At 35.7% G+C, this 25,941-nt stretch overlaps 1 protein-coding gene across 11 annotated transcripts in view; it reads right to left on the bottom strand.

Annotated features, from left to right (window-relative positions):
• The window catches only part of ABI3BP (ABI family member 3 binding protein), a 138,455-nt gene that overhangs the window by 94,812 nt on the left and 17,702 nt on the right, over positions 1-25,941 (bottom strand). For all 11 annotated transcript variants that reach the window (XM_050332356.1, XM_050332357.1, XM_050332361.1 and 8 more), the window contains exons 2-6: positions 21,299-21,478; positions 14,979-15,047; positions 13,389-13,521; positions 4,029-4,210; positions 722-783 (exon numbers count right to left, since the gene is read on the bottom strand). In XM_050332356.1, coding sequence (XP_050188313.1) covers positions 722-783; positions 4,029-4,210; positions 13,389-13,521; positions 14,979-15,047; positions 21,299-21,478 — 626 coding nt within the window. The remainder of the gene's footprint in view (positions 1-721; positions 784-4,028; positions 4,211-13,388; positions 13,522-14,978; positions 15,048-21,298; positions 21,479-25,941) is intronic.

Here is a 25,941-nt window from a genome sequence, read left to right as displayed (position 1 = left end):
TCAATCTAGAGAGCCTTCATTTCTCCTTCAGCTTTTGGAAGCAAAAAGTGTCTGTGTATGTGAATGCATGAACTTATGAATCCACCCAAGCTTGCTGGCTAGCATTTATGTCAAATGCCAGATTTTTTATTTATTTATGTATAAAAATCATCAAATGTTTTGATGAAACAGAAAAATTCTACCTTGCCACATGCAAAGATTTAATGAAGTGTCTAGCAATCTTGATAGGCAAATTAAATTGTACCTTCCAGCTTCCTCTAGTTCTGTAAACACTTTCCTCACATATGAGAACTACCAGTGAATTTAAAAGAATGAACAATGTTTTAGAAGATCTGAGAAAATACAAGATTACTCTATAAAACCACAGCACCAGGTTATCACAACAAATATCACAGGTTGACAAACCTGACTAGTACAAAGAGATAAGCAAATTTTAAGTTTAGAATCCACACACAGAAACCATCAGCTGTACCTTCGTTAATTTGGAATAAGTATATAATTATTAATAGATAATCATCTCAGCTACCATTCTCAGTCATTTTGTTAATCCACATATATAAACACTTCTCCATACAGTTATCAGGTCTTAGATTTACAGATTGCTTTTCTGTATTGGCAATTTGTGGCCTTGATAATGTGTTTCTTAATTTAACAGAGAAGAAAAAATTTTTGATCATACAAATCACAAATGTGGTATAAAAAATAAGACTGTTTTGCATACCTGTGTTTGGGAATTGGGTACCAACTTGTACATATTCTGGAATTGCCCATTTACTTTTTTATCTGTTTTGACACAAAGATAAATAAAGACACAGAATTACATTTTTTTTTTTTTGGTCCAAAGCAAAATAACCCAAGTTTATTCACCTGTTTCAATAGCTAGGAAAGTTAGGGAGCTTAACTACAAGCTCATATAAAAACACACCATAGAACAATTTCATTTTGTCCTGTTTCTTCAGATCAATTAATATAACTGCAAAGCCTTCTCTTCACATTTTGACAGCAAGGAAAGGAAATGTATTCTTCTTGTTCTACAAGAGAGCTGAAGTGGTCTTTGGGACTTACTACTCCTTAGTAAGCCAGAGGTGCTTAAGAGGATTCCTTATTAAAATTAACATAACCACAAGACTCATATGCAAGGAACAAACTTGAAAGAGGAATTTCTGCATCCCATCTGTCAGGTTAGTACTAGGACTTACTAAGAGCAGCTTGTTTTAAGGTCTCCAGTATCAAGTATGCTTTTAAGTGTGCTCTTCTAAAAAAATACACATTTAGCACTGGCAATAGAGAGCAGATATATCACTTTTCTTTGGATCTGACATGGTTTCGTTTATCTCAGCATATGAACAAAGTAACCCACAGATTTAAACCCTGAAAGTTTTCTCTTAGGCTTTTCCTCTTAGTTTCTTAGTATTAAAAGCTTCTTGTGATGTAGCTGTTAAGTACAGATGAAAAACAGTCCTGCTCAGCACCTCCTCTAATCTAGCACGATGCTTCAAATTTTGTCTATATCTTCGACATTTACATTTTTCTGCTCCCTTTGTAGCAACAGGTGTGCAAACAAGAGTAAAGCTACAGGTTGTCTGACATATTTGTTCACAATTCCATCCAAAACAGATAAGCAATAGAAAAAACAATTCAACTTTAAAGAAATATCAATTAAGATATATTTAAGTTGGAAAAAAAATCTTTCAAAGTAATCCATAGTTTAAAAGAACAGGACCTACTACTGGACTAAAGACAAAGGAAAACTGACAGAAGTTTCACACTGATGTCATGAGAAAATCACGTTAAGATGGTCAAAAATAAGCTACTTTCATCTCTTTTGAGAAATGTTGGTTAAACAAATACTGAATATTTGCCATGCCTTTTATGTCTTCTCAAATCATGAATTAAAAACAGATTTGCATCCCAGTTCCTCCCAACTTTTGGCCTGTGGATTCAACAAATACAAGAATATCTAAAAGAAGTTTCAGTTTATGATAATTTATATATTTCTTCAGTGAGGAAAGTAAATTTACAGTGAAGGATGTTTGGTTGAGGTTGAGATGCTTCTCCTATATGAGAAGACACTGAGTTACTGCAAGACAGGAGATTAAAAGAGAAAAGAAGTGGTCATTTGTGCTGATTGGTAAACTCCTATTCACATAGTTAGTTATAAATTTATAATAAATACATACTCTCTGTTCACTGCCCATATTTTGTGTATCTATCTACTATAAACTCACTAAGCCATGAAAGGCTTGAATCTGAAACGTGCTGACAACTTTCTGAATTGAAGATACTTTATCAGTAGACCAGAATGCAGACATGCAGGGTAATCACAGGCTCCCTGGATTTAGATGCTGCAGAAGCATCCACTGCATACACAAGTTTACATTCCAGGAAAAAGAAATCTCATCTAAATGGAATATGAACTCTTACAAGAAAGTATCTCTCAACCAAAATCAATCTGTCTCCATAAACCCAGAAGAATGGTTCTCCTGGCCTATTAAAAATTTAAAATTACTGTGATAAATAGCATTTAGAAATAGGTTATATACAAGGAGAAAATTTGGTGATTCCTGTGAATGTTTTCACCACTCTTGAACACAGTATTAAACTATAAACACTATGCACTCTTCATTTCTTCCTATTTTAAGTACTCAAACATATTTCAGTACTCACTCTATGGATGACTTTGAGATGTTTGAAATATAGAAAAACCAGCAGATTAGTAAGCCATTTTTAAGGCTGAGAAGCAGTTTCTTTTTGTAAGGCAAGTATAGGAAAAGGCTACCACCATTCTCCCCTTTAAGCTCATGGTATAACAATGGCATTATTCTGGACTGCTGAAATGACTCTATGGACACTGGGGAGGTACTTTAAAGTGAAGGCTTTGTACTTTATAATGAAGGCCAGTAAAGTTCTGTTTTAGGGAGTATGCAGTGTTATTAGACACCATACTGCTCACCTCCCTCATCCTCAAGTATATCAAGCTGTGTAACTTGAAACTGAGGTCCAAAAATAATATCAGCTGGAAATATTATATGAATAAGGCTCTTGTATGAGAATTCCTGCTCTTAACAGTTTGTGTTAGGCTAAAAATACTAAGCATAGGAGTTTGCAGCATCTTCTGACCAACACCATGTTAAGAAATATCTGTGCTTGTGGAAAATAAATTAAATTGGACAATAGCTGTTAAGTATTCTCTTCCTCTCATTAGAAGAGGAAGACTCTGCTGATGCCTATTTCCTCTAATGATATAAGTGATTCTTTGAACAATACATGTGCTTTTCAAGACTGAATTTGGTATCCCTTTGCCCACACTGTCTCGGGACTTTAGAGAAAAAGCTTCAAATATGACTGACAGAACAGCCAGTGATGTAACACACTGCCTCTGTGAAAACCCACACAAAAGCATACATGACAGTGCATGCTTCAAACACAGTTCACGTAATTCCATGACTAAAAATTAGCTTCAAATTTAATTTTCTAGCAGAGTCATAAAGGGCCCATTGTGATGCATGTTGGATAGGACAGGCCCTGTCTAGCTTTCTACCAGCTTCAACATAAATGCAGGCATAAAAGGAGATTCAAACAAGGATAACAATTTCAATCAACTCAGATTAGTTGATGGGAGAAATTAAGTGGATTAGTTGGATGATGATTGATGGATTAGCTGATTAGTTGATCATCTTATTATTCACAGCCCAAGGGAAAACCTTAGAATACAGTCAGAAGTATAAATACACATACTCAACACTTTATGTGTATCTGAACTAATCACTGTTAGAGTTCTACCAGCCTGAAGCAGATCCTCTATTTGCAATGATAAGAGAACACCTTTCAGAAAAGTAGGTGGCAGTTTTTCAAACAGAAAATATTTCTAGTTTCACCAATTCCTAAAATATTTTGTTAGGGGCATAAGGGATAGCATTTAAACAAGAGAAAACTGATCAGTAGTCTTACTCTAACTAATACTACAATAGAGGAAAAAATACTGTCAAACTGAGTAGCCATATGATTAATTATTGTCAAATACTTACTAGAGAGAACTGTCTTATGATTGAAAGTCTTGCTCCAAATGCTATCCTCTACGTTGTCTTTAACTCCGAATTCATACTGTGTGTTTGGTTTCAAATTGTCAATCACAGTCTCTGTAACTGGGCAGAGCTGAAAAACCCATTTCTTGTCTTTACCCTTTTCTCTGTAGCGAACTGTATAGAACCTGGTTGAGAAAAGAAAAAAAAGAAAAGAGAAAAATCTACACAAAGAAACTCACTACAACCATTTTTGTGAGGAGTTAATAAAACAACTTCCACACACCACTGTTCTATTGTTCTTGTTCTTTCTGGTCCTTTTTGGTCATCAAATATCAGAAAAGCCAGCATATATTTCATGTATATACAATCCAGCACACAGACCAGGACATTGCAAGAAGGGCAAAAGAACAGTCTCCTCTTCACAAACAGCCCTGTGACTGAGGTTCTAACCACAAACTGCAATCTCATTTTGCAAGTAGTTCCTGTAATTCTGACATATGCCAGAACTAGTCAGTAGAATCATGTGTCTACGACTCAACCAGCTTCTCAGAATCTTCTATATCAACCCAGTGAAAGGTGTTCCCTCAAAACTAGTCCAAAAACATTCTCAAGAGAATACTACTAATAGCTGGTATTTGTATAACACATTCCTCATTCAGTGATCCCATTATGCATTGCCCACACTTCAAACAAGAAAACAAACCAAGACATTAATTTTAACAGTTTAAATCAATAAGTGATGAATGCTAACAGACAATGAAATTAAAAACCATTTCTACAGAAATTGCCCAATTCTATCAAGCAGCACCACCCTGAAAAAGTATGACTGCAATGCTAAACAATATAAGAATGCAATGGAAACGGTGAGAGTTTCAGCACAAGAACTCCCTAGCCTACCATAGTCTCATTTTCAACATACATGCTGAATCACTACCAGAATGGATTGGAGATTTCTGGTTTTGTAAAATCAAATCTCAGAGATACTAGGCAACTTTCTAATCCAAGTATTACCAAAGATTGTTACACATAACATAAATAATGCACATCCACTGCTCATATCCATTTCACATTTACATCATCTTAAAAATAATGAATTTCACCCAATTGTGTTTTACCACACTTTAACAGAGCAACTTAAGATTGTGAGAAAGAAACCACCAAAAATGTTCTTTAATCAACTGAAAATGTATCAAAGGTCCAGAATAAAATTACTTGGTGGACCAAATATAATGCAGACAATGCACAAACCTGCCTTTGCCAAATTTACAGAAGAGCCCTTTCAAATTTAAAGAACACGTGAAATATGTTAAGTACAAAGAAATTCCTATTTCATAATTAAAACACAACCTAAGACAAGGCAAGTGTCAGTCATGGAAAATATTTGCATACACAATGATTCACTCTATTTATGTATTTTATCTTATAACTGTCAAATTTTTTTCTTGGCACCAAAAATATAGATTCTTGTGTACAATTCAGCCCATTCAGGTACTTTGCCAGGTTACAAAATCAGTATTTGTGTTGGCTCATGTAATTCTTCATTAGCTGTACTACTCTGTGCTCAAAGCAAGCAGAGTATAACCTAAAAACTTCAAAAGGAAAGGAAAAGAAAAAAAAAAAGACAAGTAGTGAATATTCTCTCTCATATAAATTCCTGGGCTACTAAGGAATAATCTGCTCCTTACTTCTGTGGGCTGTGATCTATGCAAATTTCATATGTCAAGCAACAGATCTAATTATCAGTTAAACTGGCAAAGAACATTTTTAGCAAGAAACTATTGACAACATTAAAATAAGAAAAATTTCTTCTCCTTTATCCTCTCACTCTATTCATGTGTAGTCACTCAGACATTTACAGATAGCAAAAGCTTACTTGAACTCCCTGTCAAGGATATAGCAATAATAAGCAAATCCAACCTTCAACATAAATGTATCTTGTTGGACCCCATACACTTTTATGGTAAGGGATTTGGAATAAATATAGATAGATCTATGATCAAAAGGTGAAACTCAAGAAATAGCCACCTTCTTCCCACCATACCTGAAAGAAGAATTTTCATTTGTTTTCTTCTTCTTCATCCGTATATTTTTAGCCTACCTGTTTCAGTTCCATGAGATACAAATAAAGTGATTGAATGTGATGGGAAAAAAAAAAAGAGTATGTCAATTCAGTTCAGTTATTGAACAGCCCAAATGAATAGCTGCATCAGAAATGATGACCAAAAAACCCACTAAAAACTTGTTCATAATCAACAGGATTTTAATTGGCTGTTCCCACTTGCTTCTAAGGAAGAAAACTTCTGAAAAGAAGATTTTCACAGTTGTGTCAAACTATGCCATTAGAAAGAGAAACATATAGCATAGAAGAAATAGTCTCACAACTCCAAGATTTCCCAGTCTGCCAGAACTTCACCAGGCATATAATTATTTCAGTGAAAACTTGCCATAGTGCGTACTAAAAACACTGACTGTGATGACAGAATTTCCTCAACCATTTCAATAAAAACAACAAAAGTGAAGTTCCATTTAACAACTTGCAAGTCACGATCATTTGACCATCAAAAATATCCAAATTGTATACAACATGCACTATTGGGAAATGCAATGATTTGTTTACAGAGTACAAATCCAGAAATGCCAAGTTTTGTCATAAAAGAACAACAACTTATTATTAAACCAGAGCAACAAACAGCCAAGTAAAACGCAATTTCAGTGCCTGCCTGAGAACACTTCACCCATTGAATTTCGTTATAGTTTTAATTTCTCCCTTTTTCAAGCCTTCATTTCGTAAGAAATACACTCAACACATATAACCAAAGACATGAGAAAGCAATGACACCCAGTCATCACTCGTATAGATCAGTATCTATCCCCTTGTGGCAGTGACATACATGCACAGCTGGCCTGTCAGAAGCTGCAAAACTTTCTCCTGAACTGCAAACACTCAGTAAGACATCTCCGTAGATTCTCCCCTCCAAAATGATAGAAGGCAGGCTGAATGTCACTGTCACATAGAAGGGGAAACACAGTACCTGTTTCTCAGACAGAACACTTCCTGTTATCTCTGTAGGGTAAGAATATGAAAACTGATTGCATACTGCAAGGTCCTAATAGCTAATATCAAAGTAACAGTCAATCTCAATAACAGCTAATATCAAACTAACTTTGGAACAGTCCTAGGAATGCTATTCACAGCTGTGAATACTAGTTAGATATTCCAGCTGGGAGGTGGCACACTCAGTTACACTTGGTAAGAATTTATTTTAATCTGGATTCTCAGCAGGTACAAAAACCTAACAACACATAATTTAATATTTAATGTTGATTCTTTGTTTGTTTGGGGATATGAAAAGGGTACATTTTATTGGAACAATGTTTATTGAATAACTCCTGCATTTCCATTTATAATAAATGCTAATCAAAAGATTGCAGGGTTCCCTTCATTTCTTTTCCAGCTAGCACTCTATAAAACATTAGAGCTCTTTTGTTCAGCTCCATAAAAATTAGCACCTATGCCTCTCCCCCTGACAGGCAATGCTTCACTTATTAGAAGATACCTCCCATCAAACCACCATGGGGACTGTAGAGAAATTTTACCTTCTCTGGTTTTACTAGACAACTGAAAGTATAATAAGCTCCAACAACTTAAAAGCTGTCCTAAGCAGGTGAGGTATACTGATCCACCCAGAATAATTCCTGTAATAATGGAAAAAAAAAAAACCCACCAACAACAAAACCAAACAACCCCAAACAAGAAATTGAACCCACCATAGTAAAGGAATAAAGAGGTTACATTTACCAAGACTGCCTCTCTCCATATGTACTTGTGCGACAACATGATATGTTTTATGTCTGCTTTCTTGAAACTCTGCCTACATTAACGAGCTATATCTTTTACTGACTTTATCTTTTCTGACTTTTCTTGTCTCCCCATAAGGTGCACATAAAATGTGATAGCAGAAATAAAGTAAGACCAATTTCATTATTTAAAGGAAGCCACAAATTACCATAATACTCCATAAGCCAACCACTGTAGTGATTACTCTGCCTGCAAAGCTGAGGTAAGACTCTCAGCCCAACACAGAAGGATGTTTCTCTTCTATGTTCAGCTCACATAGTTAGTTTTTTAAAACTCTACAATGCAAGGCAGTGCTCTGCTTAGAGATAGCTTCTTCATTACACAAGAAATCAAAATACAGTGAGAGCTTTAAAGAAGCAGCACACAGGACTTTTGCTTTTGAAACTAAGCAAATCTTGTTTGTTGCTAAAAGAAGTAAAATTCTAAGATGGACAGGCAAAACATTATTTTTTGTGCCTATCACTATGAATGACTCCCGTCTCACTGAGACTTCCAGTGCTATTTTTCCAATGTTTAACCAAATCTCTTTTCAGTCAGATTCCCAGAAAATGCTCGCACAATCAAGTATTCAGGCACAAACAATTAGATACTGGAAATCTTATAAGGCAGATGGTTTTATGAGATTTCCAGAGTAGGTCAGTTTGTATAAATATCATGGGTTTATTTGGAACTAGATCCCAACCAAAACTCCAAACAATTTAATCATGACTATTTTAGTCAAACGTAACACTAAACAAACAATTAAGCCTTGGAGATATAAGAACATTCCGGCTCTGTGATTTCATGTTGCCAGAGACAAAAGATTATAAGACTCATTTCATTTTTGTGCATAGCAATGTAATCAGACTTTTAAAAAGAAGATTAATAATAAAAATATATATTCATTTATTTGTTTATTGTTACACTTCATTACAAGCACAACATCCATTTAGTGCTAAAAGGTAATAAAAGAAATGGTTTGAACTATGATTTTTCAGATAGAGAGTGTTTCACAAATTGGCACATGGAGTTGATTATATTATTTCCTTTTTTATTGCCAAGTTTACTTTAAAGTAACAGACACAGACATATATAAAAAGATGGAAAAAATTACATTAAGTTTGCAAAGTACTTTCTAATTTAGTTTTCAATTTTACATGATCACTAACATTAATTTTCTTCATGTAAACTTTTTAGTAAAATGACTGAAAGAAACTGAAGAGTGAGAGCTCTGAAGAATGAGAGGCTGAAGAGTAATGAATCATTCCATGTGAAGACAAGCCTTTAGCTTATGCTCCCACAGCAGTAGCTGAAGAGCATCTGAAACTCAAGAAGTGCATTTGCTGCTGTATGTTTTCCTTAAGAAATTCTTTTAAGTTTAAAATACAGTTTGGGTGACACAAAGTATGATTAAGTTGGCAGCTGCACAGTGAGAGGCTTGTAGATAGAAACAGAAGGAGATAGGTACATACGTTTCTGAATTTAGGGTTTTAAAAACCCCACTTCTATGTACTATACAATGTATACTACACAGACTAACTATGGATTCTTCTTTGTTTTTTGCTCACTATTTTCCTTTCCTTTTTTTTAAAGCATCACATACAAACTAAATAAAACACAAAATATGCACCACTTGCAAGTACAACATTAGGACATTTAAATCAAGGGCAAACAAATTTAAACAATGTCTGTGTGAATTTGTTAAAGTTTTTAACTTAAATGATTTCAGGTTTTAAGTTTTTATTTTTCATATGCCTGAAAGCATGTTTGTTTTTCTATACAATCCACTCAATAGAATACTATATTTTGCTGTATCTATACATCTTGCTTTTGTCTAACAGGAAAAATAACATTTTCTGTTTCTTCCTCTGACTTTCCTTCCTAAACAACTGAAAGTCAAAGTCCATCTTTTTGACCCCCAGCTTCATTTTGAGATCTTCAGAGTTGTTCTAATCAGAGCAAATGCAAAAAAAGGAAGAATCTATGGAGTAGTCTCACTTTTTCAGACCTAAAAGGGCAGTGAAAGATAGCCCCAGTATATTTACAGTGACAGCTCTGTCCACCAATGTTTGTTTGGACATAGAGAGGCAGAGAGGAAACAAGTCTCTACTTTCTTGGAAACGATAAAAAGAGGAACTGAACATGGTTGTGCAGAAGGTTATCATGACTTTCCCATCCTCCCTCATCAACAGTTCCATGCTGGTGCAAGAAAACAGAGGATGTTGAGAAGGTAACTCCACATAGTGGAATCTTTCTGGTGTCCTGTACATTTCATCAGTTACACAGAGCTAATCACTTGAGTTTTTTGGTTTAGGTCTTTTTATTTGGTTTTATTTTTTTGTTCTAGTGCTAAGGCTCTGACCAGAGATAGTCACTTCATCAGGTTCTGATCAGAGATAAGAGTCACTTCAATGAGGCTTAAAAATGTTGACCTTTCAAAGAACTTTGGTCCACAAAAATGGCAGTGAATACGTTTGCTTCATCAAGGAATTAGCATTTGGTGGTTATCTTGAAGGAAATACGTAGCACTCTATTGGTTTATGACCTTAATCTCTAGAAAGTTAAGCAAGAATGGTTCGTTGAAAAATGTCACAAGAACCTTTTCTTCACTGGAGTTTCTTAAAAAGGACTTTGTAATTTCAGAAGACCACTATGTGCCTTCAAGAAGCAAGTAAGAATTTCACTGAAGCAGTAAAAGATACCAATGCTCTTTTAGAGCATTGCACTTCTTATTCAATACTCATTTGCTTACAAAACCAGATCTTCTAAGGAATATCCCACTGAGATCAGACTCGCACCAGAGAAAATCTTGGCCAGCAGATCTGTGCTATTCCATGTGGTTTTCATCTTCTGAGTCAGTAACACATTCAAATAACTTATATTATGCAACATTTGTACAAAAGCCTAATGTCCACCCAGGGGTGGTAAAATCTGAGGCCAAGAATAGTGATTCCGTTTCAAGACATACAGAGTTACAAACCTAAAACATGGTGGGATATTGACAGAATTGAGTTAGGAGGTCCTAACTTCCACACACTGCCAATGTCAAAGATTAGAGCTTAGTCACTAACAGCAATTTTGAGAATGATTAATACTACATAGAAACACGTCACAGTAAGAACACACCAGAAGAAAAAGGATCAAGTAAGTGAGTAGAATTCCCCTGCAATAGACAGAAATGTTGATGAATCCGTTACCCGCTCTTTAAGCCTTGTACTTTTAACACAATGCTAACTTGCTAAGTGTGGGCTACTTCCTATTTTTTCTTATCGTACATTATCAACTACCATTCAAATTATCATCATAAATTAATAGGTTTTCTTATATACGCTGACTGGAAATATGTATGGGTCTCCAGGAATTACAGATATCCACACCATGGTCACATGGAAAACTGTTAACATCATTTATACAAATCACAAGCAGTTTGGTCTGGTAAAGGTAAACAAAATAGGAGCACCACTTAAGTGACTTTTTTTTCTTCATTAAATTTATTGCTCTGTTTGATGGCAGAATAGGTATATACCCATACTTTGACATGATCGTTTGTAACTTGATTTCTGTGTTTTTAAACTAGCTACTCCTGAGGGTCAGTGTATCTTTAGAGTTGAAATGCAGGGAGATATTCAAACAAATGATACAACTCATATAGGGAAGTCATTTTATGTGGACAAAAGGGAAATACATACTGTACTTTAGTACAGCCTGACAATATTTCAACAACATGAAGGGCACATTAAAAGTAATTCCTGAGAGGAATCAGTTGACTGAACTAAGCAACACTTAACTAAAAAACAGCACACCATTTCTTGACATAAAGATATGACAAAAACCAGCTGTCTTAGACTCGAGTAGCAAACATACAGAATATATTCTAAACATAACAAGACATCATTAGCACACTGGACCAACTGAAAAACATTCCATACTGTGTTAAAGAGTTTGTTCAAACTTTGAGTCAATGAATGTCCAATAAGAAAATTCAGCTACTGAGGAGAAAACCCAAAGCTGATGAAGGCATTGTGGTGGATACCATATGCCTTTAATTTCCAGGTGGATTAGTACCGGATGGTGTTCTTCCTTCCCACTGCACAATGGGTGCTGTAACTTTGGTGCTGACACAGCACATAAAGAAGATAAATTCCCTGGTAAAATTGGTGTTAAAATCATTATGTGCACAGAAAACTTTAAAGGGTACTCCATGATCAGCTCATTTCTTCGATTTCTCACAGGAGGAAAATATTTGCTTCTTTCTTCAGTGAAAGAGCAAAATATAAGCCTAAACCAACTTTTACTTCTACTAAAAAAAAAAAAAAAAAGTCCAATCAAATTACATTCATGGAAATTTCCTAATAAACATTATTTTCTTCAAAAGTGTTTGAAATTCTGGTTGGTGATGAAGATTCTAATTTGTTCAGAAGAAATTTTTGAAGGTTGAAAAGGTTTATTCCAAAACTTTTGAGAATTAAGAAAAAGGTCATAGTGGTTACATGGGGTGGGGTTTTTTACATAATGTATGTTTGACATCCAGTTTAATGGCATCAATGGGAGTTCTATTACGAACACCAAAGTAAGCAGATTCAAATCTAAATTAGACAGCAAATTTCAAATCTAAATTAGAAAAATATTAGACAGGGAAAAAATATTCTGAATAATGAAAAAAAGTATGGTTTTACAAATGCATTGTTTTACAAAAATTGCTGAGTAACATGGAGCTTCACACTATGTAAATGAAGGCAAAAAACGTCTTCTGTCATAAAAGGAAGAGTACAAAGAGAACACCAAAATGACAAAGCAGGGAAAACATGTGCATTAACAATTTAAATAATTGCAAAGATGAATTTTATTAAGCTGCCAAGAGTTGCCTAAAATGTAAGGTTACACTTTATTGAGAAGCTCCCTCGCACTGTGACTTTTCTTGAAACTGCTACTTGGTGAGTCTTTCTAAGCTCCCCACCTACTGTATCACCCATTAAATAATTGCAGCAAACCAAATATGTTACAGGAGAAGAGATCTTATTTTACTTCCAACAGAATATTAACAAAAGGTTGTACTATATCAATATAAGGAAAGTAGTTTTAGTGATAAGATCAAATGTAGGAAACAAAAATCAAACAGCGTTAAAAAACAAGGCATCATTCCCCTATCATGGCACAACAAAAGAATTCTTTTACTTTTATTCAGCCAACTTAAAAAAATATTTTCTATGATTTAACAAAGTTTCTTTCAATTGACTAAGATACAGTTGAAGGTAGAGTCAAGGTAGTTGGTTTAAGAACAAAGGATGTACTGTGAAATAGCAAGATTTTTACTTCAGCATGTAGACTTCTCACTAAATTTTTGCTCAAGACAAATAAAGACTTTCAAAGCATCAAATGAGTAAGTGAGAAAACTTACTTCACATTCAGAACTATTGCTCCCAACATTTTAATTTCCACTTTAAAACTTATTTTAGGCACAGCAGAGAGCTACACTGAGTTAAATCAAGAGAGTAATAAATGAAAAGGTTTTTCTGTTATGTTACCTGTCACTAGCACAGTTACTTGTTGCTGTCCAGTCATGCTGAGGGTTGACTAGGATGCCCCAAGAGAGAAACACAGAGGTTGGGGTGAGAGTGCCAACTACCAGCTGCAGAGGCTTTTGTGTCTTGGTCCGACCTACATACGAAATATATGAAGTTAGTTCCTCTCTCCATTACATAAGGGGAAGGCTTTGCAGTTGGATAGTAAAGTAAATTAAGACCTACTTCCCTTCTAAGCTTGAGGTGCAACAGTTCTCTTTTTTTCACAGTCACCATTTCTAATGTATGATATACAAAATGGGCAGAGACAGTGTCTGATCTCTTTTTTCAGGCATACATTCATTCCACTTAAATCTAGTTTTTGAAAAGGAGCAATTGGTGATTTGGGTGTGCTTAGTATAAGAATAAGCTATATATAGATTAAATTCAAGGCTCTGGCTGTCTTGGCCTGTATCACAGAAGGTGTGACACAGAGTTCGGGATATCAGGAAGTCTCTCTTTGAATGTGGCAGAAATAGTAACTTCTTGGCGGATTTCTTAGTAACACTGCAAATATGTCCATGGATAATTGATACTTTCCACAGTGTTCTTCATCAAGAATAAAATAAAAGATATAAAAGTTCTTCTGCCTTTAGCTGTAGGCAACTCAGAGTCAGCATCTGCATCTGGGGAATTCTTCTCTTTTAACTACCCACTATATTGAAAATGTACAGCTATTTCATGATCCTTCAATTTAGCTTTGCTCCAAATGAAGGAACACGACTCTTGTGCAAAGGACAAACTTTATTTAAAGAAAGTTTGAAAGATAAAATATGGAAATGAACAAATGACCTGGAGGAACTCTTCTGAACCCATAGTTTATGGACTGCTATGAACCCAAGGAAAATCTCTGGTGTTTGGAAGATGATTAATTAAGAGAAATTGCTATATTATTTACATCACATTACATCAAAAATCTAAAGGATCTTTACCCCCTCAAAACGTAAGGGTGACAACACACTGTCTGAACGTTTGTAAGCCACTGATCTAATGGTGCTATTTCTCACTGTCGTGAAACAGATCTGATTAACTTTCTTCTCATGCCTTTTGAATCCTGTTATCAGGGTAGACTGTAGATACAAAAATTAATACTGAGCAAATGTGCATTGGACATTTTTTGGTTTTGTGGGTTTTAATACATATATATATGTATGTTGCATCTGAAAGGTAAATCACTACCCAAAATCTTTCCAGATATACAGTTTTATGTCTGCCCAAAACCAAGAAGAAATTAATCCCAAGCAGTTACCAGGAATTAGAAAACCAATCATATAAAGATCCGAGAATAGTTTAGGTTGGAAGTGACCTTTAAAGGCCCTTTTGTAAAGGTCCTTTTAAAAGTCCAAGTCCCCTGAAATGATCAGGGACATCTATAACTGGATCAGATTTCTCACAGCCTGACCTTGAGTGTTTCCAGAGACCGGGCATCAGTTTATTTTTTGCAACAGTCCAGTGATTCTGAAAGTCGTCTTCATATTAAAGTTAAATAAAGATTCTGCCTTCTTTCAAATACTTCAGAAAAAAAAAAAAAAAGATGCAGAAATGTTAAAATACCTGAACAAGATTTCTTGTTATTTGAAACACGTGCTGGTCTTACTGAAACCAAATACCGTGGCTCTGCATCTGTAAATGAAAACAAAAGCAATTAGTACAGATGTACTATTTATTTGAAACAGGGATTAATATATTAACCTATAATTAATAAGAAAAAGTCAAATATTCAGTGAATGCTTGACACATTATCCAATCCTTGTGATCTTTAGGCATGTTTTCTTTAAGATTTATGGAGTTTAAAAATAATAAATGATTTGATTAAAACAATTTTGAGGTGGTGAATTTAATTTGTGGGACTCCTCTTCAGAAATAAGATTTTCCCTTATTCTTCAAATGAGATGTCAGAGATTTCTGCCCTTCTTAATTGTTTAAAACCAAGCTCTATTCTCACCAAGCTGCAACATGAGAGAAGTTGTTACAGGAGCTTCCAGAGATGATATCCATGGGCTGAATTAGGTTCACCATATAAGAATCAAAATTATATTAGCTATATTTTTTATAGAAAGTATTACTCTATGTGAAATTCTTATTCTAGTTTAGATACATTAATCTAAATCTGTATCTATAAATGAGAGACTGAATTTCCTGCATATTTCAGTGTAACAGACTGCTTGAATTCTACCAATTAAACAGAACCACTCATTCAATTTTCTCTTACACCCAGATTTCTGTAAGGAGAGAGAAAAGAACAGCAGTACTGAAAAAACCAAAAGCCTGCTGTGCTACTGAAAAGCCTGTGCCAGCGTGGGGAAAACCACTCTAACTTAACTTCACTGACTCTATGGATCTAAATCACTGGAAACCCACATTATGAGTGAACTTTAATTGTTTAATTACCATTTTTAAATGGTTTCAACCACACTCAGTAATTAAGATAAGCATTGAAAACCGCTGCTCCAAGCAGTATGGGCAAAAAAGTTAGTTAAAAAAAGAGCAATGCCTAAGTACAAATACATCTTCATTTACAAAAAAAAAAGTTCTGGAATCTGTGTGATTATATCGATATTTTTTGTACTGAGACCTCAAACTTGAAATAAGTGACATTTAAAAATATTTCAATTTCCCCTTACTTTAATCACAGTTTTCTTCTGGGCGTTCATGACCACTTGTGATGCTGTTATAACTCTCACAAATATTCAACAAGTTTCAAGCATCACCTTGAAAGCTCATGAACTACAAAGTCAGTCTTCAAAGCTCTAAAAAATTGTAGTTTTTTCAGCAAAATTTCCAAAGATTGTGAAAGAAAGTTATCCAAGTGGTTTGGAAGAGTTAGTTTTGCCCTGCTCCATAACCGGAAAAATTAATTCTGGCTGAAATCTGAAATGACATGTGTAGCAGCATGGATATAGATTAACTGCTAGACAAAACATGGTAATAAACAAAGACTGAAAATGTCTCCCTGCACATCTCAAAGATACAAAACCTGGCTTTTTTTTTGGAATCATTAGTTCTAACAGGTGTTTTTGTTCTGTAACAAAGTGCTCTCTGTGGAAATATTTTGTGTTATGTGCTGCTCATTAAGCTTTTTATTTTTTTTTTGGTGGATTTAACAAAAGTTGTCATGATAAAAAATAAAACACACCCTTATTTCATAGAAAAATGGCTCTTCTAACTGTAATACAATCTATAAAAGGGATGATTTAGGAAAATGGACTAAGACTAGATGTTGAGAGAGTGCTGCTATAGAGCAGTGGCTCCTTGAATCCTAACACATTCTTAGAGGGTTGTTACTATAAGACTAACTTAATAAGTTTACTTGTTTGAACCAATTACTCTCTAGCTTTATTAAAGCTAGAATGACAAATATCTTGGCGAAGAGCTCCTTTCAGATCAGAAATAATGCCCAAAAAGTGACCACCTTCAATTCTTTAGCCATAAAGGACTATAGGAAAATGCCCAGATGTATCAGAGAAGTGCTAGCCAACAAGTCCAAGCCTAATTCTCAGTGATATATTTCCCCAAACACGGGTTGTTTCAACCATTCCATTCAGAGGCACCAGTACATCAGTAAAACTGTTCTTTCAAGTTTAAATGTCCACAGCAGAACAAAGCAATGCCAGTTTGAACCAAAGCACAGCACTCCTGCAGGCACATACACCTAACCAAATGATTTCTGAAGCAGAAGGGAAGAATACCTAAGAATACACCTAAGAGATTAGTATTTGTAAAGCAATAGTATTTCTATCCATAGCATTCAATACATACAGTAGAGACATGCATATGTGTTAGGTACATATTTTACAGCTTTTCCTCTCAATTCTCACAAATATTAGGCAGAAACGTTCAGTCACTTTGTTTTAACCTTTAAACATCAAGACTACTACAGCTTGATGAGCTGTCATCACTTAGTTAGATGAAATAGTTTTCTTAATTCCTTCAATTTCTCAGATCTCTTTTCATCCAGATGGTCCAAAAGACACGCACAATACATGTACAGGTAGGCCTATGATTTCCCACGGAAGAAACATTTCAAAGACTGCAAAGTTTCACAGAAGCAAACCAGCACCTTAGTGCCATTGTTAAAGAAAAAACTGACTAAGATTCTGTTATATTAATAAATAAAATTACTAAAAGAAAATAGCTTTTATTATCCACCTGAACAGGTTATGAAGACAACCATATTCTCACAAAAATATGTGCCAGTGACATAATCAGACTTATACAGGAGAACACTTCCTACCACATGCCATGAGCTAGGCTATCAAATCACTGGCAGCAGGCATGTAACAAGCACTACAAATTCTGGTTTTGTTCAGGCATATTATTCAGTTCAGGGTTCTGCCAATACAGAAATGCAGCTGGAGGCAAAACAGCATAAGAATGAACTGACTGGTGAATTCAAAATAAATTTTAAAATAAAATATTACAAATGTGTCATTAGAATTCATGGGCCAGGGAATTCAGAAATCAAAACAAAGTATTGTTTTAGCTTCAGGCTGCAATTCCTTAATATGCATTTAAGGATTGATAAAGATTTACTACAGGATGTTGTCAGAGGCAAAGACCAAAGGTGGACAAAGGGGAGGATTGAAAGTGTCGCAGTGTATCACGCATGGGAAAAGACAGAGAGGTGGGACAAAGAGGTTGGCATGAATGAACCTGCTTCTGGTCAATCCACTTGTTTAGAAGCAGGGCCAGCTGCTGACCTCCTCCAGATCCTCCATTGTACTAGGGTCAGCTAACATTAGCAATGAGAATTTGGTTTTTTGGGAAGTTGTCAGGAAGCAACATAATGTTGAATTAATTTTCACATGATTTGGCATTTTGGAAAGCGTGTTGCTAATACATGTGCACTTTTCTGGTAATTGATCAGATATAAGAAACTGCATAACAAGGTCTTATAGCTAAGGACTGCTCTAACACAGATCCCTGAATTATACTTTTTAAAATGTGTTCAAAGGGGTACTACCATTTTCTCCTATATACATATAGGCAAAATTCACACGTCACTTATTATGGCTGTTATAAAGCATGATTACCAATACATTCTCCTCTTACACTGCAAAATCTTGTTTAAAAAAGGAAAAGCCAAAGCACTGCCCAACTCTGAGTTGGTTTTAATTTTGTTCACTCTGTTAAGTAATTACTGTTCATTCTTACAAAATTTCAATATCTACACCCAATATTTGGGGTTACTTCAACAGTATCAGTTATGGCTAGAAGGTTGGCTTGCAATCTTTCTAGCCAAACTACAACAAATTAACACAAATTCCTCAGGTAAATACTCCTTCTTTATGAGTTAGGCAGACTGAACAAATTTAGATAAAGGTCTAAGTCAAGCCCAGAACTTTTGGATGGGTCTCTTTACCTTCTCATTAGCCTAGCTGAATTTACATTTGGATATCTTTTGACACTGTCTGAATAGCTTCCATGACTAATAATAATGTTGTTTACTGTGATGTAAGCTCATAAAGTACACACAGTGCAGAACACATCTGGTATCCTGATAAAAACACAAACTTCTTTGAAACAAACTTTGATGCTGCCTCATCATTGTCATTTACCCTTCACTTGTGATTCAAATTAAGCTATCTACCAATGCATGAAGCTGCTCAAGAGTTTGTTGCAGGCCAGTGTCAATTCATTAAAAGTTCAGGAAATCAAGTAGAATCCTTTTCTCTTTGTACACGCCCTCTGCAGGCAGATCCCAATACATGGATACTGTTACACAATTGTTGCCTTGTTTACCACATAACTGGCAAAAGAAAAACAAATATTTTAAGGTAAAAATCATTGTAGTGAGTGCTGAATGTTTTAATGGATGAAATGTAGGTGAATGTCACACTTTCTACAAAGCCACATAGCTCTCTTGAAAACACTCGGAAATATGACGGTCTTATTAATTTCTCTTAAAATATATGCACCTATATACATACATAACTTCATAAATTAATAAATCCTCTGACTTCAAGTTTCTTGTTAACAGGATCATAAGAGGTGTGTGACCCAGTAGAAAACCCGGCAATAAATTTTAGCTTAATCAAAATTGACTGGGTTGGAAATACAGAATTCTTGGGCCTTAGAAATAGGTATTAATGTGTATATTGTGTCATTATTTAAAAAAAAAAAAAAGTTATGCCTTGGTTCATCTCCCATATTCCAGTTCCAACTGAGGACAATTATTCCAAAGAGAATACCAATTATGTTGTTCTGTTAACAAAACCAGGGATGGAGAGCTAAATCAAGGAAATGTCTGTAAGTCACTTCTTTCTGCTGTGTAGATTTATACTCTTTCTTCAAAAGGAAAAATTATCATTTTCTTACAGGCTGTGTGCATTGTGGGGTTTCTCATTTTCTGTGTTCACTGTTTCAAGATTGTGAGTGCTTAATGATAGGCTTTAATGAATATGCACGTGGCTGGTGCTCTGATGTGCTGTAGAGCTAAAGAAAGGTGCCTCCAGTTTCCAGGTATTAGTTATTAATGTTAAGGTTATGAAATACCAAAATCCCTTAAGTTCCAGGTGATGCTGAGCTTTCTGCTTTCAGTTTTGCAAAACATGAGGTATTAAAGCTGCTAGTAGATAGGCAGTGCATGTGATGGTACATTCAGTCCTTTTTCCTCTTTCCAAAGATCTCAGAGTACCTAAAAAATATTAATCCTCACTACTCCTGCAATACAGTTACACAGGAATTATTATGCCTAATATATATATCTGTTTGTATATATATGTACATATATATATATACACACCTGTGTGTATATATATATATATATATATTTTTGTATACTACAGGAAATCCTGGACATCATTCTTAGTGAACTGATTCAAAACATGTGGGATAAATCAGATAAGACAGGCACAGTTTAAGTGATGGTTATGAAGTCAAACACTGGACTGGTGATAGAATTACAGAGAGATTCCAGGAGTAACAACTCATGAAAAGGAAAGTCAACCTTCGCCACAGTGGCCTAATCAAGGTGTCTAATAACTTCATTATTCTGTGTCTAGCATCTTATTTTTTTCATATTTTATTCTGCAGTTTTCAGCCTGGAGCAGACACCCTCAATGGCCTTAACTGACCTCATCAAAAAATGGCAATTATTACTTCTGTGCTTATGTGTCCCTTTTTCCCCCTTATTTGACACCAAGATCACCAGCATTACAATGATGGGAGTAACCCAGATTCAATTCAGGCTTAGAGAAAGCAACAGGAAAATCCTTAGAGATTAAACAGATTTCTCAAAAGGTCAAACCCTGGTGTGTCCATTTTTAAATTATTTATTCTTTCTCCCTGTTCCAGGAAACAGAATATAACATTCTTGACATGGTTTAATCTCTTCCATGAAACATCTCATGGAATTCCATCAGTAACTTCTGACATAGGAGCTACAGGTTATTCTATAACATGTAGAACTGGAGTAGATCCCTGCCAGAAAAGACGTAATTTTTATACAAATGTTTCTGTCAAAGGGAATCAACCACTCAGTTCTCAAGATTGTTTCACTACTTCTTGCATTATTTGTTAAAAATTTGCATATCTCCCTTGTATTCTACTTGTACCTGAAATTTTAGGCAAACCATTCCATTTGATCTGTGATGTGGTCAACTTAGTACAATCTCGTAGTACAACGAAAATCCTCAAAACAAATCCCAGTAGCAAACTTTCCCAAACAACAAAAAATATTTTTTCTCCTTGAAGTATCTCCTAATTCTACTTTCACCTGAAATTCTTCAAGGCAACCTTAAACAAACGCAAAGAAACCCAAGTAACAACGCAACAAAAGCAAAATTTAGGAAACCCAAAGTTTCATATTATCCTCACTCTTCCCATAATTCATGCATAATTCCCATAAAGCATGCAAACAAAATATGTCTTACCAAGTTCTGTTACATAGTTTTTTCCTTCTGAAGGCAAAGGAATGTACTGATTAGAAAAGAAGTTGCTTCCATAACCCAGGACAAAACCTTGTAGTTTGGTGTTTTGACTTGGTCGAAGATATCTCATGCAAACGGTGTCATCTGTTGCATTGATCTGAACCTTCAGACTCTGCCTTTTCACTGGGCAAAGAGTAAAAAAGAGGGGATCAGCATGTGTTATCTTACAATCATATATTGAGTAATGGAATATGACAATATAACAATATAGGGCTGTTTCATTTGCTAGCAGCAAGCAACTGAACAATTTCTTAAAGGTGAAGTCTCCTGGAAACCCAGCATATTTAAAAAATGTAGTCAGGGGAAATTGTGTTTGCCAACACGACTGTTTTTCCACTAGTTTAGCATTATCATTATTGTAACACCTACAACTGCAGTAGTAAAAAAGTGCATGAAGTAACTGGTATTTTTTCCTTTAAATGTGAGAGTTATAGTAGCATTGGCCATCTATAGGACCCACAGGAGAAAAACTACAAGTTTTTCTCTTTTTTTCCCCCACTTATTAGTAGAAAATACAAAATTTTAACATTAAGTTAATCAGTTAATCACACTGCACAATTAGGGTACAGGATAAATAGTAACTAGATTCAAATAAAACTATTGCAACTTTTTACTTTTTTTTTTTTTTTTTTTCCCGATGTTGGGCTGGAAATGTAATTTTCTATTTGGAATTACACCAGGACACCTAACTAACATATATGCTTTTCTCAAAATTACAAAGAAACTTGTTTTAAACATTCAGTTTTATTCTTTCCAGGGGAACAGCACATAGCACATAAAGTAAGAAACATCTTGTATATCCCTCTAAAAAGATTTGAATTGTAGCAACATGGAATGACTTCACAACAGAATAACTTTTTCAGCTATAAGTTGGTGTTTTGTCTTCTTCTTGGTGTGATGAGGCAGGATTGGCTTTTCCTTCCTTGGTACGTACAATTTTAGTATTCCCTTGTCACTGTTAGGCCTATCTTATTTCCAGAACTGTTGAACTGTTGGATTTTCCCCAGACTTATGACACCAGCACTAGACTAGTACACATTGGGTTATTATTTCTCTTCTCATTCTCAAAATGTAGACTTTTAATCCCAACATATTTTCAGGCATCTGTCCAATCACAAAGGCTGAAATTAACTTAGAAAAAACCAGAACTTTGCACACAATTACTCTACTTCAGGAACTAAATCCTGAAGTCACGTTATATATGAGATATAGAATATATTATGGAATGACAAGATAGAGCAATCCTAGACTAACTTACTTTCTTCCCTTCTTTCTTTCTCTCTCTCTTTCTTTCTCTCTCTTTTTTCTTTTTTTCTTTCTTTCCCTTCCTCCCTCCCTCCCTCTAACTCTCTTCCTTTCTTCCTTTTACTCCCCCTCTCAGTAATTGCAGACTGATATTTAAAGTTTCTCTAAACAAGCACATATATCACCCCAACCTACTGTCCTTTACTTTTTAGAGAAATTTTAATGACTAGAGTTGCCAGGAGGCCAAAATCCCCAATTCGTGAAGATGATTTAGTAGGTGATTTGAGCATCTGCAGTTGTCTGCACACAGAATGTAAAGCCTTAAGCCAAACACTTTATGCCTCTTCCCTTTATAGAAAGAAGCATACAAGTAAAACTGATGGGAACCATGTGCCTCCCTTCCTTTATCTAAAGACTCATCAAACAAAAGCATTCAGCCAGGAAACCGTCACAATTTTCCAGAGGCAGCTCTGCCAGGTTCCAGAAGACTGCAAGGCCTCTAGAAAACTCAGTCCTGTGACATTTTCAGTTGTACAATACCATCACAGGGAAAAGAGTGGCAGTTGCTTCCTTACCTAAATGATGTACTTCCTTGTTTTATTTTTCAGTACACAAAATTGCTGCGGGTGTGCAAGTCTGAATATCAACAAGGCTCCAAACAACACAAACCAGGAAGAAAAGCCAACTGACTTCAAACCCCTCTAATGAGCTTCATGAAGACACTTAGTAAAAAGTAGCAACAAAGTTTAAGATTATTACTTCTGACGGACAGTAAGCTACATGTGTTTAAATTATGTAGTCTGTAAAACTCTAATCTACCTTTGGAGATCTAAGTATGAATGAAAGGATGGCCTCCTGGCCTCTATGAAATATTCATGTCTAAGGACAAAGACTCACAGTGCTTGATTCAAATATGGTAATTTGATTACTATAATACAATATATTAAAGTTCTTAATCTGTCTCAAAATTAGATTTTAAAAAATGAAGATCTATTTTAGTTTTAAATTTACAGTAGTTTCAACTTTCTTTTTTTTTTTTTTTTTTTTTTAACACACAGTTGTATCTATGTATCTCTCAGTTATACTTTACATCAGTTTGAAGGCCTAATTCTAATTTAAGATTTAATTCAACTGGGTTTGATTCCGGTTTGATAGATACCATGGTTTATTCATAAGCAGTCAGTTATAGTGACAAGTGGTCTTGGTTTGGTTTAAGCCTTAAAACTCTCAGTGAGGTTTCCAAAACTAGAAAGTCTAAATAGGATCCCAAAACAACAATAGCTTTGAGATGCGATCCCTTAGATCTTTTCTGTATGGCTAGCATATCAAAACCACCAAGAGAGCTTTTAAACTCAAAGCCAGTTCTAGCAAAAAATAAACAGGAATAATGTATTTTGAAAAATAGAGAATAAGGCAGACCAGAATGAAAGGAGATGAACCTAAAATTTTAAAAAAATAAATCTTTGTCTTCAGCACCTTGTCTTGACAGGATAGGTCTTTTTCCCTTAGTTCACTTTTAAGTATAGGATCCTTTCAGTGATGGCCTGGATGGCAACACACACACTGCAGAGTCCCCATAGCATTTAGGAAAAAAAAAAAAAAAATCACATACTCATAAAATCATGTGGGCTGGAAAAGACCTTTAAGATTGAGTCCAACCCAAACCTAGCACTTTCAAGTCCACCACTGGTCCAGATCCCCAGGTGCCACATCTACATGCCTTCTGGAACCTACATATCTACATCTCCCTGGATGGTGACTCAACTCCTTTCCTGGGCAGTCAATTCCAATGACTGGTAACCCTTTTGGTGAAAATATTTTTCCTAATATCCAATTCAAACCTCCCCTGGCACAACTTGAGTCCATTTCTCTCTGTCCTATCACTTGTTACCTGGGAGAAGAGACAGACCACTGCCCCACTACACCCTCCTTTCAGGTATTTGAGAGCAATAAGGTTTGCCCTGAGCCTCCTTTTTTTCCAGGCTAAACAACTCCAGCTCCCTCAGCCTCTCCTCAAGAGAATTGTGCTCCAGACCCTTCACCAGCTTTGTGGCCCTTCTCTTGACACACTCCAGCATCTCTATGTCTTCCTTGCAGTGAGGTGCCCAAAACTTAATATAGAATTTGAAGTGTAGCCTCACTGGTGCTGAGTACAGGAGAATGATCCCTTCACTGGACCTACTGACCACACAATTTCTGATCCAAGTCAGGATGTTATTGGCCTTCTTGGCCACCTGGGCACAGCTCATGTCCAGCTGGTTGTTGCCCAGATCCCCAGCTCCTTTTCCACCAGGCAGCTTTGGATTGTTGTGACCCAAGCGCAGGGCACAGCATTTGGCCTTGTTGAAAGCTAGACAAATTCCACAGACTTTCCCTCCTCCAGGAAGTGAGTCACCTTATCATAAGAGGAGATCAAGTTAGTCAAGCAGGATGTGACCTTCATAAACCCTTGCTGACTGGGCTGAAAACCCTGGTTGTTCTGTACATGCTCCATGACCTTCCCCGGCACAGGAGGTCAGTCCTGTAGTTCCCCAGATTCTCCTTCCAGCCATTCTTGTAGATGGACACCACGTTTGCTAACTTTCAGTCAATTGAGATCTCCCCAGTTTGTCAGGACTGCTGGTAAAGGACTGAAAGTGGTTCAGTGTGTACCCCTGCCAGCTCCCTTGGGTAGATCCCATCCAGCCCCACAGACCTGTGTGTGTCTAAGTGATGTAACATGTCACTTAACATTCCCCCTTGGATTAGAGGAGCTTCGTTATGTTCCCCATTCCTGACTTCCACTTTAGGGGACTGGGTACTCCAAGAACTATGAAAAAGCGAGGCAAAGAAGGCCCTGAGTACTTTACCCTTTTCCTCAGCCTCTGTCACAATGTTTCCCCCTGCAGTAAAAAATGCTAATGTTCTCAGGAGCACATTAGCAAAATAGATTTCACTTGTGTTGATCTCACAGCATTTTGAACAACTAACAGGGAAAGCATTCTCCTTCTGCATAATATGCCTGTCTTAGCCACCACTCAGGTAAACATCCATTAAACATGATTAACTGGACAAAGGAAGTCACAGGAATTTGAAAGTTATGATACTATGAAAGGAATGTCCTTGATTTTGAGAAAAATAACTGTCGTACTATGATTTCAGAATACATTTCTTCTCCACCTCTTCTTGATGAAAGAGGTGAATGATAAACAAGATGCTCTCTAATTCCATTCATTTGTATCAGCTTTTGGCATCTGGTCTTAAATACTTGCATTTGTAGTATAATTCTTTTACATTTAGGCCATCTCCAAATGGAATATTCTAGGACCCATATTTACCTCTGCAAAACACTCTTTCCCTCT

This window comes from Myiozetetes cayanensis, unplaced genomic scaffold (assembly GCF_022539395.1).
Source record: "Myiozetetes cayanensis isolate MyiCay16 unplaced genomic scaffold, myiCay2020 scf5-8, whole genome shotgun sequence".
Classification (NCBI taxonomy): domain Eukaryota; kingdom Metazoa; phylum Chordata; class Aves; order Passeriformes; family Tyrannidae; genus Myiozetetes; species Myiozetetes cayanensis.
Note: the sequence above shows the minus strand (reverse complement) of the source record. Positions and strands in the feature narration are given on the sequence as shown.